Source organism: Caloenas nicobarica, chromosome 1, assembly GCF_036013445.1.
Source record: "Caloenas nicobarica isolate bCalNic1 chromosome 1, bCalNic1.hap1, whole genome shotgun sequence".
Classification (NCBI taxonomy): domain Eukaryota; kingdom Metazoa; phylum Chordata; class Aves; order Columbiformes; family Columbidae; genus Caloenas; species Caloenas nicobarica.
Genome location: NC_088245.1, coordinates 36,203,183 through 36,222,802, shown reverse-complemented (window position 1 = coordinate 36,222,802; position 19,620 = coordinate 36,203,183). Strand labels below are relative to the sequence as shown.

At 36.4% G+C, this 19,620-nt stretch overlaps 1 protein-coding gene across 5 annotated transcripts in view; it reads right to left on the bottom strand.

Annotated features, from left to right (window-relative positions):
• MON2 (MON2 homolog, regulator of endosome-to-Golgi trafficking) overlaps positions 1-19,620 on the bottom strand; it is an 84,516-nt gene that overhangs the window by 8,842 nt on the left and 56,054 nt on the right. For 3 of the 5 annotated variants that reach the window (XM_065654494.1, XM_065654254.1, XM_065654412.1), the window contains exons 27-35: positions 17,183-17,326; positions 16,629-16,646; positions 16,235-16,363; positions 14,057-14,247; positions 5,977-6,037; positions 4,673-4,796; positions 3,636-3,843; positions 2,730-2,812; positions 730-872 (exon numbers count right to left, since the gene is read on the bottom strand). In XM_065654494.1, coding sequence (XP_065510566.1) covers positions 730-872; positions 2,730-2,812; positions 3,636-3,843; positions 4,673-4,796; positions 5,977-6,037; positions 14,057-14,247; positions 16,235-16,363; positions 16,629-16,646; positions 17,183-17,326 — 1,101 coding nt within the window. Of the gene's footprint in view, positions 1-5; positions 873-2,729; positions 2,813-3,635; positions 3,844-4,672; positions 4,797-5,976; positions 6,038-14,056; positions 14,248-16,234; positions 16,364-16,628; positions 16,647-17,182; positions 17,327-19,620 lie in introns of those variants that run through there. The other 2 variants (XM_065654174.1, XM_065654328.1) reach the window with 2 other exon arrangements.

The following is a 19,620-nucleotide window of genomic DNA, read 5'->3' as shown; positions in this document are numbered from 1 at the left end:
GCCACAGAAAAGATACATTCAGTTAAGCAAAAACAACATGATCAGATATGAATGAGCATACCTGGCAGTTTAGAAGGCAAAGTGTAAGTAAAAACGCAAGCATACAACTTATTCATAATAAATACATTTTCAAGCATTTAACATTATCAATATTTTAAAAAGAATTTAAATAATAAATGCAACTATTTTATACAGAACTGTACCATTTATTATACACACAAGTGTATCAGTTCCCTTTGTTTACAAAGGCTGGTTACAGATATATGGAATGTTACAGTACCATCTTGCATAAAATTTTAGTACAATTCGTACTTCAAAAAAAGGGTGCAAAACACCAGCCTAATAAATCTGACTGAATTGAAATATTTTTAATTACATCATTAACACATACACAACAAGCTGTACATAAGCCCACTTTTCAACCACCACTTCAAGATACTGTAGCAAGTACATTAGATTATAAATGATTCCAACTATTTAGTTAAATGTATTAAAAGTTTGCACTGCTACTCACTCTGGAACTTCTGAGATATCACCTGTATTCATTAATTACTGAGCTCTTGTTAGTACAGTTAAAAGGCGGTCAGCACTGGTTGCCAAAGTACTAGTCACAAGAGATTTCCTCAGAGAAACTTCACCCAGGAACAAACATTTTTGGCTACTTTTTCTCCTTCAAAAATGAAAAAAAAAAAAAAAAGTCTTATGGGGTCAAGACTCTCCATTCTGTACCTTGGGTGCTGGTGGATGCATGAAGTCCTTGAAGGGAACCAGTGCCTCCTTCAGAGCAGAACACACTTCCGAGGAGGAGCAGGTGATACATTCTACTAAAGTCGGGTACAAGGCAATAACTTGTGCCCATGTGTTAGCATCAACTGCAATGAAGAACAGATTCAATCACTTAGAACTGTCCAAACTCCTACAATAGATTTTTTTCAATACTTATATAAATAAAGGCACATTCAGGTGCCTAAACACAAGTACCTAGTGCTACACAGACACTACAACATCTGTACAGGGCTCTCAGATACAATGGAGGATTTTTTACAGGAGAGCCATATGCTTTTTGCAGCAGCAGCAGCTGGAAGCCAGATGGGATATTCATAAAATGGTGCTACACACCTGTGTTTCTACACGTGAGTCATTCACTGTGTTTTGTGGATGAAGAACTGACAAATTTAAGATACTACTTTTATTAAATCCATAACCCACATACATTTTTTGCCCACTTTTCTCAGTTATTGACAGAAAATAGAACTGGACGCACATTTAACTTTTGGAAACTTGCCAGCAATGAGGCCTTCTATGAATCTCAAATCATTCCAGATTACTAGAGCTACAGAAAGCAGAGGGAGAAACACTGGACCAAGACACAAAAATATCCACAGTAAAGTTTGTTAGTCCAACAAATGAAATTAAACGTTGTGGCATGAATCTTACTTATTATGTCACTTCCTTTCTTATATCTGTTTTAGCTCTGTTTTCAAAAGGGAACAAAACCCAGATTTCAGACAATGTTGTTAATTTTCTTAAAGAAATAAAATTATTAAAAGCTAGAAGTGGGAGTAAAGTGATTCTGTAATTTGTCCAGTGGTTGTCTTGATAGGAAAGTACACAGCAGGTTTGGCAATCACTGCCACAGATGGACCAGGTGAAGAATCAGGAAGAGGGATGTGGGGAACAGTCCAGAGTTGGCTACTCTACCTTCTAAGAGAAAGGTCCACCAAAGTGGCATTTCGGTTGCCTTCAGGGCTCACCAAAAAGCTTTATGTATTCTGGCACAGCTCTGCCCTCAGCCTTGGAAACCACATTATCAGAAACGTGGCTGCTCACGGACACTGCCAGCGAGGCACGGCCTCTTTCAGAAAACCCTCTTTCAGAAAAAGTGGTTTGCTGGAAAGGCTGGTTTGGTTGTTTGTTTCAGGATTGAAATGTTTTTGCTGTTCCTGATAATGTCAAAAGCAAGGAGGTAGAGGGAAATGTTGCACAGGCAATTCTGTCAGAGTTTCAGAGTCCAATACAGCTGCTTTAACTAAGACTCCTAAGTCTTCTGGTGGGAACTCCCTATGCATATGGTAGGTGCAGCTTACAGGAGGAACAGGGTGCATGATTATAAATGAAGTTAAGGTTTTCCATTTAATTCAGACCTTTAAATACATCTGTCATTCATTTACTTGGGCATCAGTGAGCCGAGACATCTTTCCCAATATGGGAGACAGGAGGTACTAGAGCAGAAAGGGAGGGAAAGCAAGACCGCAAGGGCAGGTATCAAACAGCCTGGCCCTTCGTTTAACTTGTACAGCCCTGGAAGCGCAGAGAGCACCCACATGAGCCTGATCCACAGTGGCCTAAACAGGCATCATGAGAAGAAAAAGGATCTAGTTAGACTACCCATATCACAGAATTCTATTAACATTTTATGGAAGGTTTTTTGTTTCTTTGCTTTTAGAAGAGACCAAGCTCTATCTAATAAGACACCATAAATTGAAGTTTTCTATTTTATTAAACATATCTCAGGACCTTATAATTTTGGGTATATTGGAAAAATGCTGTCATTTTTTTTTCAGCCTACCTGCCACCTACATATACACAGAACTACAAAATACTGAATCTTACAGATTACACTTTTCTTTCAAATTTGTGTGAAAATTACTACAGGAAAGAATAAATATGTCTCTGTGGCAGATAAAATGTTACCTTGTTTAGAACCATATTGTTTAACAATAACTTACCATTTTCTGGTTGAGTTTTTTTCAGTGAATCTATGAGAGTACTGACAGCTTTTAAAACAAAGATGATTTCTGTTACTTGTTGCCTACAGAGGGAAAAATGCAAACAGTCAACTACTCATTTTGGTCTCAAGAATCTAAATTTTCTATGAAAAACTTACACAACTTTTAAAAAAACCCCACGTAATGGAAACAGCTGCAATGAAGACTACAAAAAAAGATATTTAGACATTAAGGATATCATCTGTCTTTAACTTTCCTACCATCATTGCTGCTGTCTCAGCCAGGATAGCTTTAGATTTGATACTGGAAACAGTAAGAGCATACACATCTCAATCTGAAAATACTCATGTACATCATTAACTGTAACATGAAAATAATCAATTTCATCATTCATGATCAAAACCTTCAAAAGTTAAGTGCAATTTAAACAAGTTCCGATGTAAAGAATTTCCTGGTACTTTGGTCAACTTTTCTGTTTCAAGAACAATTACTTGAGTAATGATTCAGAGTGTTGCTGTTTGGATACTTTATCTTATTTTTGAGGCGGCTCTACCTCTCAATTTATAAACTATACACAGCTGTACTAGGAATAAAGGGAAATCAGATTTCAGAAATATTACGTTATAGATATCAGAAACATTGTTTCAGTAACTGAAAATGTTAGTTACTGAGTCACATTCCTATTTCTATGTAACAGCACTGAATCTGACCATTATTATTTAAAGCTTTTTCAAAAAAACTTGGTATCAGTATTTTATTTGAAATGTCTCACCCATAAACATTTCCCTGGCTTTTAATTTCCACACACACACACAATACTTTTTTAATGACTGACTGATATTTTGAATGCAACCTTCTCATAAACTACTGGCAATACCTTTCATCTCCTAAAGACAATGTACTTACCGTGGAAGAGGACATTTGCCACTCAGTCTCTCATCTTCTATGTAGCGATGCAACACATCCTGTGACCTTTTCAAGAGCACAGAAAGTGCCATTCTAGAGATGTAGCCTTCCTGAGGAGTTGTGACTTTATTACTGAATGAAAACTGGAGCAGTGTTTCAAAACACACCTTAGAAAACTCCTCTCTCATTCGAATATCTATTTCAGCCTCTGTCAAATAAGATGACATATTTAATTGTGTAGTGTGCATGCCAATATGCTAAATGTTGCATTTCAATTAGTTCATTATATTTTGCAAAAATGTTATCACTTCCCTAGTATTAAAAAATAGTAACAGTGATATGAATAAATATGAAGAATACATTCTAAGAAAAAGTGACTGCAACAATCACAATTGTTCCAAAAATAAAAGATAAAATATGCAACACATTCAGTAACATGTCACCTACTTGACATTGCTCTAATAACAAAATATATCAAATCAATTAAGAAAAAAACCCAGCAACGGCAGTTCTACATCATAAATACTAACATTTGGTACTGTACAACCCAAATATTTTTCCCTGTAATGGCTTCTATGTCCATTTTTTTCACCTTTCCCAAAAAAACTGTAGATGTTTTTTCTTAAAGGCAAAGAAGATACTGGTTAGATACACCATATATTTACACTAAGGTCATTTAGTTTTTAAGAATGGGATATTACGCCTGTCTTACAATTACCTGAAACTATTCTTAGAACTATTTCTGCTGGCACAGTGCAAAACAAACTATGTAGAAAGTATAAAGTAATACAATACATATTATAGATAATACTGACCATGAAGTAAGGAAATAACTTTTTAAAACTTGCAAGGAATGCTTGGCAACTTCCATGAAATAGAATAGAGTTTATAAAAACAAGCTGGATAACAAACAGTCTATAATAAATACATGGCATCGAACTTCAAGTCTTTATCAGAGTAAGTACTCTCAACACTTCATTACTGTCTAGTAGATTTAAACCCCATTTTCTGTATATTTTGTCATTCGGGTACCATACCTGTAAAGGACGAGGACTGAGAATGTATCGAGCCTTTATTAAGCATAGTCATTATTTGACCAACAAAATCCTTGGGAATAAAATTGGCATATGGCAGTATCTCTGTGCTGATAAGCTGCACCACCTAAAATAAATTAAATATATTTATATTGGTTTTCTGAATATTAAAGTTGTAATTCTAGTACAAAGAAGACAGAAACATTAAACAAAAGAGACATGCTTAATGAAACTTCACAAAATCCTCCAATGCTAGCTTTTAAAATTCGCAGATATGTCAAGAAATTGAGTGTAACATTAAGCTTGACATAATAAACTTTTTTCCCCCCACTTTTATCAGAGTTTCTGAAGCAGTTATCACTCAGATTTCCACTGACATTCGAAGAATATTGTTCAAATTGAATTTACGGTTTCGAAAAGAGAAGATCTAAAATTAGGAGTCTCCCTCTCCCTCCACTCAATTCAATATCCTCACTATGACATTAAAACATATATCATATGCTTACAATGTGGCATCTGCAAGGCAGAACAAGTGAGTTAATTATCTAAACGAGCTTAAGGCAATGCACATTAACTCAAATGCTTTCTATCCTTGGTTTCGATGCTTGCGTTCAGGAACAAAATGGGTTGAGATCTCCATAAATTAATGCATTAGATCTCAGAGTTCTGCTCGCTGCACACAGAGCCGCTCCTGCTTTTCATCTAGCAGTCTTTGTGTCCCAGCTGCCACTCTGGAGCGATGACAGGAGATCAAACCCACAGATACTGCCATGCCTTCTCTGCAACCCCCTTTCCTTTGTACCCCTAATCCCTGGTCTGCCACATCTCTTTGTCTTGGTGTGAAAGGGGACCAGTCCCTCTTCCTTCCAAGTATCATCTTCTCTTAATTTTCCTCGGCCTCATCCAACCAACCATCATCTCTTTTATACTTACAGCCCCCCTGTACTGCACAAGCAATACATAATTTCTCCATTTACACACAAGGTTTTAAATATCGAGAACACATCTGGAGGGCAACAATGTCATTGCTGACTGAATGTCCACCCTCCACACAGAAAGCACTCACTTAGGTTTAATTGTCAGCTTCCTCCATGGTTTACAATTACCTGTGTAATCGCTTGGCAATAACATAGTAAGTAAGAGTCAGATAACGGGTTTGAGGGAGAAACACATTCTTGTTTAGCCACTCTGCGCTGGTGGGAACTTGAGTGGATAAGAAGCAAACTACTTCAGAACCAAACGCAATCTGTGAATGTCACTATCACATTATATTCAACAGTCTAATATATTTTTCATAGCCTCCTTACCTCAACATCAATACTCTCATTCTTCTGAAATTCTTGAATTGAGAGATTATCAGGAGGTGTACTAAAAATAAACATACTACATTATACTTTTAAATTCACAGCATGTATAAGGAGATAAGTATGGGAAAATGCATTACATAAAAAGTTATTATACGCATGAAGTTGGTACTACGATAAGGTAATGATTAACATCCGTGAATAAATCTTACGGATAATGAACGTAAGTATGGTTTAAAGGAAAAAAGTAGTAAAACACAAAAATTGAAGAGTTATGGCTGATGGACCTGATTAAGGACTTGCATCACCAACACGATTTTTCATATGCATCTCAAAGTAATCTCTTTTGTCTTATATTTGCAAAGGTCACAATATCTCTTTAGATGAGTCTGTGAAGGTATCATCGGGGTTCACGGTTTACTACTTTTAATCTCTCTATGCAAGATACTTTTGATTTTCAGCAGTACATTTGTAAAAAACCTCCATTTTTATTTTACATTTTCTTTCACATTAATGAAATATAGTTTTCATTAACGAGACATTACTTTGTCTCTTTCCTTAATAACTGAAATGGTATTTGTTCTCATCCTTAATGAATTTTATGAAGAGGCAAACCTATTTTACAAACAATAATTTTGAATAAATTCAGAACTGTATATAAGGAATTATTTACAGATTAAATGTCCAGAAGTGATTCAACCATAAAGATTACCCAATGCTTTATAAGATCTTACCTTACCTGTTTCTAAATTTGGAAAACTTGTATAATTTCACTGGAAATTTTATGCCAACCATTAGTCACGCAGTTTTCTCTGCCGAAGTTTTATTTAATTCACTGAGTCGTTCCTTGTACTTACTGGTCTACCTGTTAAGTGGATTCAAATTCCCTTTCCTTTACTGGATTGTGCTTCTGATGAAGTATTGGGCTGAGTTCCTCAGCAGGACAGAAAGGGTAAAGGTCTCCTACTTAGACAGCAATCATCTACTTCAGCTGATGTGCCTACATCAGTGTTTTAGTTTGCATCAGACATGGGCTTTTCAAGTTAATCCTTTAGACATTTCTGTTTATAAACCCTGGTTCACATCTGGTCTTAGAGTGCACAGAACAGGATTCCTTTTTTGATGAAACTAAACCAAAAGATGCACTCCAAGCATCTACGATCTTGCTCCTGTGGATGCTTGCAGAACAGGGATCCAGACCTGAACCCCTCTGAATTAAAACACCTAAAGCAAGCACTCTGTGGTTGACGGGTCCTCATCATTAACTGTTTTGCTTTACAGATCTCCTTCTGCTCTACTAACAGAAATGAAGTACCTTGTGTATAATTCCTGCCTATAAATAATGGTTTGAAGGCAGGGAACCAAGCAGCAGGTCCAAAGAAAAAATAATAATTAAAAAAAAAAAAATCAAACCTAAGAAGGTACTTCATACGATAACCTTTTAAATACCTTGCTTGTAATCCCGCACCATAAGGTTGCCTGATAAAATCTACATAGATTCAACATACAGTTGGCCAAATGATTAAAACAAAAAATGGATTATGAGCAAACGACAAACTGTGGCACAGGAACTTTCTAAGCTACATAAATTAGGAGCATATAATGAAAATAGCACTAGGTGTTCACCTTGCACCCTTCCTTGGGTACACCAGTGATCCAACAGAAATCAGCAGATAGGCTGAGCTATGTGTCTGTTCTGACCTAGTTACATTGTCCTTGTTTTTCTGACACAAAGCAGAAGTCGGAATACTCATACCTATGTCCTTCTGAAATTTAAAGACAGTTGCAAAACCCACTGGATTATGAGTTAAGTTTCTCCATACCATCTGATTTACATAGAAGGTAACATCTTATTAGAGCTAATGGAGTAACTAATAGCACTAACAACAAAAATCAGAAACAAGGCACTAATAAAAGGTCAATATAATCTCACATAGTAAATTCTCTCCTCATAATTTTACTTTTTGTCTTTTTAAAATAACTGAGGAACAGTTTGGAAATTTGACCACTTGAAAGGAATGGTTAGGAATACTGGAATTAAGATTGCCTTTGGTAATTCGACTTGCTGTTCCTGTGTATGTTTGTGTGTTACGATGCAGTTTAAATGAGACAATACTTTATTTTCTCCAGAGAAACCATCTGATTAAGTACACAGGATGGCCACTACAGAGAAGGAAGAAAAACGACAGGGTCAATCTGCCACATTCCCTGCCTAATTTATGGCAGAACAGGCAGATGCGTGGAAAACAGAGCTCTTGACTGAACAAAGATCCAAGCTGTTCTGTAAGCAGAGGAATCGGTGCAGCATTGCAGTGACAAGCAGACTGGCATTCTGTGGCTTATTTCCAAACTCTCTCCCCAGCCCTCAGCTTCTTCCTGCACCCCCATATCCCTCCCCGGGAAACAAGAGACATTTTGGGTAGTTCCGAGCTCAGCACGTGCTCACTGGCAGGGCAGCTGCCAAAGATGCCATCGTGGACCTGTGCCAGCCTTGGCCTCCTAAGGGTACTCGTCTGGGCCTGTCTTCTCCATCCCACTGCCAATTATAATGAAAAATTTAAGAACTTTGGAGGCTTCTAAATCTCATTCAAATCTGGCTAGTTTGGCTAACAGTGCTGATTTATTTTTTTTCCCCCCAGTGCGGCTACATGATGCTGACCAAGTCAAATAATACATTTTTCCAAGATAAGGGTTTGTTGGTTGTTTTTTTTTTTTTCCCATCTCGTAAGTGCTTAGCATGAGATACCAGAAATTCAGTCTTTACAGCTACAGATAATTTTCAGTTTTGACAATTATGACAGTATGTACCAATGTTCCTCCTTGAAAAACAAATGTATCTCCCTTCCTCAAAGGGATTTTATGTGGATAACTTCACCACCATCTCTAAAACATTCAGATGTTACATGTATGACTACAGACGTAAAGAAGCCAAAGAAGAAAATATGAAATGTATTTATTATTGGTTTGTGTGTTAGGCAGTCACAAAATCTGGAGTTGTATGTTGAAAACCAAGAATAAAATAATATATTAAGTAGTTGTTCAGTCAGTACCTTTTGTAACATATAGTTAGCTATGCAGAACCTTTAAATAGTAATGTAAACTGTTATGAGGTATACACATGCATGTCATGTTACAATACATGAGAAGGCTTCATTCTGACACTTCCTAATTTATGACTGGCCTGCTGAGCTGAGATTTACTTTAAAGAGGTTTTAAGACCTTTCTCTCCAGTTGTCCATATCCGCTCTGTCATATATGCTACAGATTCTGCTACCCACTTGTTCACGTAGCCAATTACTCCCAAATAAAGTCTTGCAAGTAAGGTGCCTGTAAGAAACATCTATCTAGGGGCCAAAAGCTTTATGGGTACGATGTAACACAGTCAAACTGCACCAGGAGGGTGCAGAGCTGGGGAAGAGAAGAGGCAGCGCGATGCTGCGTGTGGCTGCGCTGGTGCGGAGCTCCCGAGGGCTGCGGAGCCCCCAACACCCAGCAAACAGCCACCGCAGCAGCACTCTGCTCTCAAGCAGCTTTTTGGAGAGTATTGATTTAATTCCCTCATGTAAGCACAGCCTTCTGCTCTAGTAAATTATATATATGTACACGCATTTGTTGAATTTTATTTTCTATAATGGCTTGACACGCTTCCATGAAAGCCTCTGGGAGAGAAGAATGATATGAAATAATAAACAGACCAGCCTCTTACCAGAAGACAATTTTGTGTAAATTAAGTTACATGAAATGTATTAATTTTTAAATGTCACTTTGATTTATAATAAAAATCAAAACTATTGAGCCTCCTCAGCTACAGCCTGCTTAAAAAAAATAAAAGCTGAAGCTTATTGCTCAGAAGCTGTTAATTCTCTCTGACAGTAACATTTTCCTTTTTCATTTACCTGGGCTCTTTGGGCCAAATTTGAAATTTCTTGGTGTAAAAAGCTGCAGAGACCATTTCTGCTGTGCTTTGTACTTTTGAAACATCAATGAATGTCTCCTCTCATTCAGCCCCATAGCTGCCTTGAAAACCGGTTCCCGTCCAAAAGACAAAGGCAAGACCATGCAGAGGAGGTTCAACATTTTTAAACACAGAGGTTCACAGAGCTTTAATTTAAATGTTCTAACCACGATGACCTCTTGCTTAACCAACGCCAACTCAGTTTCACTGGTGGAAGCAATATTATGTTATCTACACATGTGATTTCTAGCACTACAGTGATACCAAAAATTACGAGTTAGATTAGAAAAATGTTTAAAATGTTGATTACAAATTTAGAACATCAGTGAAATAGAAAGAGTTTTATCTTTCTACTCCATCCTCAGCCAGGTAGAGACTCGGAGAAAAATGAGACAATGAGACAATAATGCACTGAGATATTTTAATGAACAAAGATAAAGGGAAAAACTAGCCAAATCTGTTTTGCTAGGAGGACTGTCTCACTGATAGCCTCTCGGGGTGTCTACCTGAATTGTATTTTCCAAATTCTTTGTGCTCCAGAACCTTTTCTGGAGGTTCTGGCCTTCAGCAGCGCAGCCAGATTTGTCACTTCTCCACCTGACTTGGACTCCCTGTCCTGCATGGTATATTTGCAGCTGGAAAGCCACCAGGGACGCCTGCCTCACGGTTGCAGTAAGGCACAGTCATGACCAGCAGGGTCACTCAAACCAAGTTTCCAAGTCACTAATCTATTTAAGAGCACAGGGTGCTCTCATCTTTTCATCTATAGCTTGGTTAATTGATTTTAGTGATGCAGACAAAAATCCAAGTACTACCAAAAGTTTTAAAAAAACCACAACTCATTGCTAATATAAATAAATCAGGGAACGCACTGAAAAACAGCTTTTATACCACCTATCTGGCCTAAAATAATGGACCGACATGGACAGCTGGAAAGGAAAGTACACTCCCATTGCCTTCTCCTATAATCTGAAGGCTGAAATGTACCTCAACTCAGCAATAAATTTTAGCTGTTATTTTCAAAACAGTGAATAGGTTCTCCCACATTACTCTGGAATAAGACACCACTATGATTAATATATATTTTCTATTAGAACTGTATAAAGAATTGAAAGAATACAATAAATTTGAAAATTCTGGATTCGATTTACTTAGAAATGGAACAACTACAAATATAAGAGACTGACTATACTCCAATTACAATCCACCAAAAGACACAACTTAGAAAATTCTAACATGAAAGGGACTGGTTGCCCTATTTGCCAAAGCTTGTTTCACAGCATCTTGCACAGAAGTGTGCAAGGACTTAACCAAAGGAAATCAGAAGAGAATTACGTCAACGTGAGGAACTTCCATAGCTATCTCTAGAGCCCTCCTTGCATTACAGGGAGAGAGGTACACTTCAGGAGCATTGTGGGGAAGAGGATGAAGAAAAGGAGAAGTGACTGCTATTACTAATTGTCCTGACTACTGGCATGAGACAGATGTAGTCCCTTCTTAGCTTTAACTTTTTTTAGGACCACAAGGCTTGGGCTGATAAAGGGAACGGAAAGGCTCTCTACCCTAAAGCTACTAAGGGATAGAGATCTAACTGCAAATAGAAGAACCATCCACTTGGGAAGACAAACTGCTATTTAGAAAAAGATGGACATTAAGGGGGCAAAAAACCCCAACCCAAACCAGACGTTCAACAGCTATACAACATACAACTATATAAGCAAAAATCACCTACTCATAATAAGCCAGGAAAGAGTAATGATAATTGCCATTAATCATAATAACAGGCAAAATTATCCTGCTGTAGCCATATGGTTCTATAAACCACCAGCCTATTTTTAGTATTTTAAATTCTTTCAAATTTTAAAGCTTCTAAGTGAGAGAACAGAAAAGTTTCATCTAACTTTTCTGAGAACATCTTTAATTCTGATGAAAATGCTGATCCCTAAACCACATTTGCCTTCAAAGAGGTGAAACCAGACTAAAGTGAAGACAGACAAGTTTTAGGGGCATCACAAATATTCACAGAAGTACTATTTTTCCTTTACCTCCAGAGAATATTTGCCTATGTATGATCCCTGGCAAAAGCTATCAGAATTAATGCCATCAGTGATTGTTTCTAGCAAGCATCATATTAAGATGGAATTTCTATGGTTGGAACAACTTTCAAGAAAAGTATAAATCGCTCACTGTAAATTAAGAAAAACAGACAACATATTTGGCCAAAATGTAATGCAAATGATAGTGGATTATCTTGAACTACATTGAAGGTCTGTGATAATCTTACTTCTCTGGATTTATGAATGATTAATACCCTAAAATTTTAACAGTGGCAGCCTGGGTCAGCTAACAACACGCAAAATGGATATGTTTCATCTGTTTTGCAGATATTTAGGAATAATTCATTTACAGCAAATAGTAGTACATATTCCCAAAGCAACTTCTAAATGAACATACATTCTTCTACAATTCTCCATTCTAATTTTCTGAACCCAACATTGGTATTGATGATGAGGTGTTAACTGGTCTGGACTGCCTGTCTTAGAATGGAAGCATGGCTACTAACCACAGCTGAAAACAAAACCAAACAAGATACCGCAAGATTATTTTAAATTAAAGAAATAGTGAAGCATCAAAACAAAAGTTGGATGATTAAAGTGTCTCCTATGGAGTCTTGATGAGCTTTTTTATTTTAAGGTCTTCCAATTTAATAATATTTCTCTGAAGTAAATACAGAACCAGAAGTATTTAACTCAATTGTCACATAACCCTATTCATGAAATTCCAAACCCATTCATTATTACAAACATTTTCACTAACGGATGTGTCTCTAAAATTAATTTTCATTGGTATTTATTTTTTGTCTGGTTTGGGCAAGCTGCTATTTACTCATCATTAGTAAGTACAGCTGTGTTTGGTTTCTGATTTTTTGTTTGTTTGAAATCTGTATGCGCACAAATACACAGCATATTAGTGTTAGGTACAGAAGAACAGTACTGTTTTCTGTTAAAAGGATTCACTTGTTACTGAAATCAGCATACACACAGAAAACCAGGGAATTAATTTTTTCATATTCAACATTGTCCTTCAATCTGAGATACTATTAGATATACTCAAACTACTCCTAAAAGATGCTTACCCACAGTTGTTCACAGAAGATGGACATTCCACACTGCTCCTAAGTGACCTTCTACAATACCTACCCTTCCTTACAGTGAAAGGTTTCCTTGACAGCAAACCTGGATAATCTTCACTGTACTGAAATCTATTGTTACCCATTCTCATGGGACAATTAAAATTCTTCTCTGGAGCAATCTTTTACCATATTCTGAAGATTTATCGTGTCTTCCTAATGACATATTCTTTTGATTGAACAAACTAATAGATCAGATTGTCTAAGTCTCTGCTCATTACGATTCTTCACTTCTGGACTTTCTCAGTATGCCCACAACTACAGTGTGCCATTCTTGAGAGATTACGCATGTACTTATACATCTGCCTATCTGTCTAGTTATAAATCCACCTATTTAACTACACTTTTCACAAAGTGTTCTAAATAAAGTGTGGTTAATTATTATGGTGCAGTCAATTTATCTCGGGTAGAAACAAATGCAAGATAACTACGGGCTTCTAAGTGAATAGCAACGTAAGAAACTATTTTCCAAAATTTGTAGTAAGCTGAATATTTCAAGATGGAACTCAAGAGAAATACATACAGTTAATAGTGCTCACCTTCACTAAAAAAAATTATTGCAATTCTGTTCAAAGTGAAAAAAGGAACAAATTGAGTACACATCACTAACTCTTCAGCAAATCTATCCTTGGGAGTCAACACGGAATTCCTTGGACTGGTCAGAAAGGTTATGCCTTATATTCAGAGGTCAGTTGAGCTCACTCTGGCTCTGCTGACATATCACCTTTTAACTGAAGTTTTTTCAACTACTGTCTTTTTTGAAGTTGACAGGCTGGTTACCTTTTATCCTTCAATCATTGAAGTAAATTTCAGATTTAAAATATCTCTAAAGATAGGGCTATTTTTACAGAACTCTACTGACACATTTAGTGAACAAATTACTGAGAAATATTTTCCAGTTATAAAAAGAAAAACAAAAAAAAGGAAATTGTGTTTACCTTTTGGTGAATAAAAAGTCTTCAAAAGTATTTGCTAGCTCTGGCCACATACTGTCAAATTTTCCAGAAGATGCATGTTGCCTTGCAACAGGTAGTCCAATGGAGAGAACTTTGAGAAGAGCGGAAACAGCGAGCTTCCACGTGCTTTCAGAAGGACAGGAATATTTCAGACTAAGAGGTATTCTTAGTGTCTGCAAAATGAAAGTTGAAACAAAATCTATAGTTGCTCAGACAAATCTAAGAATATGACTAGTTTCTGCAGAAGATCTTGTCAGACGCTGTCATAGATGACAGTACACATCCCCACCTTTTCTGCTGGTATATGAGATGGTCTTCCAAAACGTAATTATAAAGATGATTTACCATATACCAGCTGGCTAAAGCACTGGTCTGTTGCCAAGCACAAGGGTAGAAGTCAGAGTTGACCCATTACCAATTACTCTACGAAATTACATACTAACTTTCATTTTCTGTATTGCCATCCACCATTCCTGCTAAGCCTCACAAATCAGCTTGCCTAACATCAAATCATAGAATTGTTTAGGTTGGAAAAGCCCTTTAAGACTGGCAAGTCCAACTATTAGCCTAGTACTGCCAAGTCCACCACTGAACCATGTCCCTAAGCACCACATCTAACAGATTGCAGGCAGTTTGTTATCATGAGTGTATTCTGGAGAGTTTAGTCCCGTTCCTAAAAAGCTATGCCAGGTGCTTCCACAGTAAAGAAAACAAGTCTAATTAAATTTAAACTTTTCCTAATATGCAAAAGTCAAACTGTGTACATAACCACTGCAAGATACCTGCTCATCATTGACTGTTAAACCACACGAAGTTCAAAAGCAAAAAGAGTTAACGAAATTCTAAGATAAAGGCTGCAATACAACTCAAAGGTATAGCAGATGAAAACACAGCAAAATTTAAGTATCTTAGAAAGACTATCTAGAAAATAAAGTAATTAATGGGTTTAAAAACATAAAGCATATGTACTATTTACACTATATGTATTCCTTTTAACATTGTTAGGCAAACTACCTACAACCTGATACCAAGTTATCTTGGAAAACTAATTATTTGATTTACATTCACATACATAATGATGAAATTTGGGTATTACACATATGTTTCCAATGCTTTTAGTGAAGTGTCTGATTTGGTGAAAGCAAAAGGAGGAAAGAGGAAAGACTCACTCTTGCTCAAGAGAGTTTATTGTCAAAAATTAAGAGAGCTAGGATCTAATCCTAGAGGTAAACAGAATATTTTCTTCTGCTGCTATTGTTCACATGGGTCAAATCTAATTCCAATATCAACATGGGCTTTAGAAACATGAAAAATAATTTAAAACTCATTATCATCTACTACAATAGATCACATTATCAATTGAGAACATTAATGAAAAGTGGTGCTTTTATCAGTTTCACTTATCCCATTAAAACAGAAGTGGAAAACAACTGCATTAACTTCAAAATACAAATATTTAATTCCTAACAGATGCCAAATAATACCACGTAACTATTTTAAACACATTCAGGTTTCTAAATTTCTATACAGGAACAATCTGATGTCAGCCAAGTCATTACAAACAAGCCTAAGTCGCAAACGTTTTTCTTCCAGACATTTACTACTACTTCTATTATTTACCAAAATTATTTGTCAAAATGGAAACAAGGTAAAAAAATATTGAAAGTTTGGCAATTTCACCTTAAAGGCACAACTGTGCACCTGTAACTTTTCATAGCTACATCAGTGACACACGAAGTCTTCAAAAACAAATGTAAGCAACAGGTAAAGCACACATCGCCCAGGTATATATGCCAGTCTACAGAGATCTGTCTTTGGCCTTCATTGCCGTATTTACTAAGAGGCCTGCTTATTAGAATCAGCTGCGTAATACTTTCAAAGATCAATATTTTATGGCCTGATACATTTGTTAGTTTTTATCTTAACACTGAAACACTGAGGCTGACATTGTCCAGCTAAAGAACAATACATATAGCCTAATCAACAGCCTTGCAGCTTCGAAAGAAATTAGTACCTGCTGCTCACCTTCATAAAATAACGATTTGTTAACTAAAGCTTTAAGCTTCCCAGAAAGTGCTTATCAACACTAGTGCAAAATAAAACTCATGATTTTCAATATGAACTCATCAAATTCAGAGCATGCACAAGACAAACTTTTACCTTAATAATGTTCTGAAGAACCTTCTCTGTTACCACAGCTTTATGGCAAGCTGTCTTTTGGTATAAGTCCACAACAACTTCCAATGATCTCTCAGCAAATGGTACGTAATTCAATGCTACCCATTCCGCCTAGGAAAAGAAATTAGTAAATTACTGAACTATAGTGAAAACATATTAATTAAGGAACAGAAAATGTATATTTTGCATTGAACTCTCAGTTTAATGCATGCAAGGTTTGCTAAAAATATGGTCCAAGCAACAAAACTGTAAATACAACATGGTCTGACTATGAATATGTACTCTACACTGAAGTAAAGTACATTCAAGTAGGAGAAATGTTGCAGTCTAGGCAAGACAACTACATTAGGACAATCTTTAAGGAAATTTAACTCACCGGTGCAAATAGTTGTATCTAGTGATTCCATTGTGTTGCAGGACAAATAGAATAAGAAAAATTAATACATACATAATAGTTACCTCTTCGATTACACTGATTCAGATGTTCATGCTTAGTGAACAGCAGAGCACACAGATAAAAAGAATTATTGAATATGTCCTACTTCTCTACAGCGCGTGCAATTAAAAAATTTGCAGCTTGAGGGAATTTTCTCCATTCAAAATTATTGTGTCTCTCCATTAAATTTATTATCACATGTAGGACAAGTTATTTGAGATTAGTCGCTGGACACATTCAGACACATTCACTATGTCTGGTGTCCAGACAAGACCTTTCGTACATGGAAAAATAGAAAATATAAAAGCAAAGCAGAATTCAAAGGGAGAAAATGAAGATAAGAAAAGCATGTAAAAAATACTAATAAATTATTACACAACATGCCCAGTGAAGCTTTAACAGATGGAATAAATGCACCTTGCTAAACAACCTATATCTGAAGCTGAATTGGGTTCACGTGCCAAGTGGAACAAGCAAGATTTCTAATTAATTACCTGATTATACTTTGCATTTGCAATGTGCTTTGTTTCCAGCTGTCCATACTGTGGAGGTTTGCAGGAAAATTCTACGAAGGCCAACAGCTGGTCAAAGATTGCAGGATACATTATCTGCATACTTTCTGAGCCCACACATATAGCCTGTATCAAAAGAAAATACAAAAGCTTAACAGGTATCTTGAGCTTCCACATTCAAAAATCTGCATCAGTACAAGGAGCTCCTGAAGAAAAACTGCCAGATAAGACTATGGAAAAGTCACACTGTATAAAAAATTGTGTATAGTCCTAACAGTTTAAGGAAAGTAAGTTTCGTTATTTTATTGAAGTAAATTAAGTGCCAAGATACCTGGGCATATATAGTTTAGTAAATACTCCTATCTTATTTCATCCAATAAAAGATAGCTTTTCTTTACAAACTTTGCTCTAACATGACGGCAAAATGTAAGTCCTGTAAGTCTTGTCTGTTGATCTCAGCCACAACTTCTTTAAGTTCTACTTCAAGGAACACTTAAATCTCAGAAGTAATTCATACAAGGATTTCATAAGTAGTTATATTTGTGTCTTACAGAAAGGAACATAAATAAAATGAGAATGATATGATTTCGGTATAGCTGAAACTCATAACCTTGTTTTAAAATGGAAAACATTTCAGAGAGAGTATACTTAGAAGATGTCAATGAAATATCATGTTGTCATAGGCTAATGATTTCCTGTTGCAATATAAATCCCAAGGCAATCTTAGGGCATTTCTTTTCAAAGCCAGACACAATGATTCTATGAAGTTACTCCAATTATTTTCTGTCATTTTATATGTCTTACTTTTCCTCCCAAAGTATCTCCTCTCAAGGCTTCAAGAAACAGTCTTATTTATTGCTCCACAAAAAGACCTTGTGCTTGAATTGTCATTTTTCTCTGGGGAGGAATCAAATCCCCTTTTCATTAACCACAGATCACCCGTGATGAGTTGCAGCTGAAGACGCTGGAGGTGCCAGCAGCTTCAAAGCTGTTGGAGTGCAGCCTCCATGCTGGGGCTGTGTCGTGAGTGGTGGCAGTCGATGGGCTCCCTGAGAGGGAGCAAGCCAACCAGGGCCACGGGTGCTGTCATCACTAGGTCACTCTAAGACCTGGCTGCACTTTCAGGCAACCTACAGCAGAGCACTCCATGAACCATCAATGGCCTTTCCCTCTCCCTCAGCCTCCTGCAATTCCAAACACAAGTCTAATGCTCAAAAGGCTTAATCAACATTATGAATATAGTGCAGCACTCCTAAAGAGCTGTACTGCTTTTCTGGTGCTCAAGTTCAAGACTGTACTGAACTCCGAAAAAGATGCTTTGATGCTAGATACTCACCTGGTGTGGCAGAAGACTAAAAGGTTAATTGCTGATCTGAAAGTATTCAACACCCTGTAAAGCAATTTCAGCTGATATGCTGCTGCACTAAATTTTAACAGGTTAATGCAAGATTACACACCTATTAGAAAAGGTATAAAAAAATGTTTCATGTACCAACACATGGATTAGAAAGAGAGCATCCACAACCTCCTGGATAAGTTTTGTACAGATGGAACTTACTTGCACAGATGCAACTTACATTACCTACAGAAGACTATCTTAACATCTATAATGGCAAAACTTCAAAATACATTAGTCATTCATTCCATATTGTTATATTTTTATTATTATTCTTCATTTCAGGATCAGTGGAAAATAACTTCAGATGCTACTTTTTCTGTACTGGTGAATAAAAGCAATAACTGCTTCCTATTTGAAGTTCATAAATGAGTAGCTTCTTATTTTCCATTTGTGAAACTCTTGTAGAATTTCTATTTTACAAATAGAAGTGTTTTCTATCCATTCTACTGGGCTATTTTCAGATCTAAAAATTATCCATATAATATTAAGAAAAGGGAGGATTAGGTCAGTTAGCTTTGAAAAGTCATCTAACTAGACTTGCTTTTCAAAGAGGTTTAAGCTTCTGACTGACACCAGGTAACTTCTATCTAAGCATATAAAAAACTCAAAAATAGCCTAGCAAGTGTGTGATGAAGGATGCTGAAAGCATCTTTAAGACCTGCTTATAAATCAGAGTAGTATTTACTGCGTTAAGTGCACTTATTTACATACTTAAGTAAAGGAGACATATAAATCAAAATGTAATGGTCAGGCAACAACAGAACACAATCAAACGCTAAAATAAAATACTCTGAGGATCATTGTTTGTTGTAAAAATTGACACAGTATTTCAGTTCCAGAAATTTATCCTTTAAAGCATTCTGCTACTAACCTTTGTATTTTTTTAATAGTTCAGATTTATTTAACAACTCCTATTGCAACTATTGTCAAGGACTCCCGTTTTTGGTTTTCGGCTCTCTGTAGTTAAATCTCTACCATCTCTGCCAGTGTATGTAAATACAGCCTTGAATTTACCACGCTC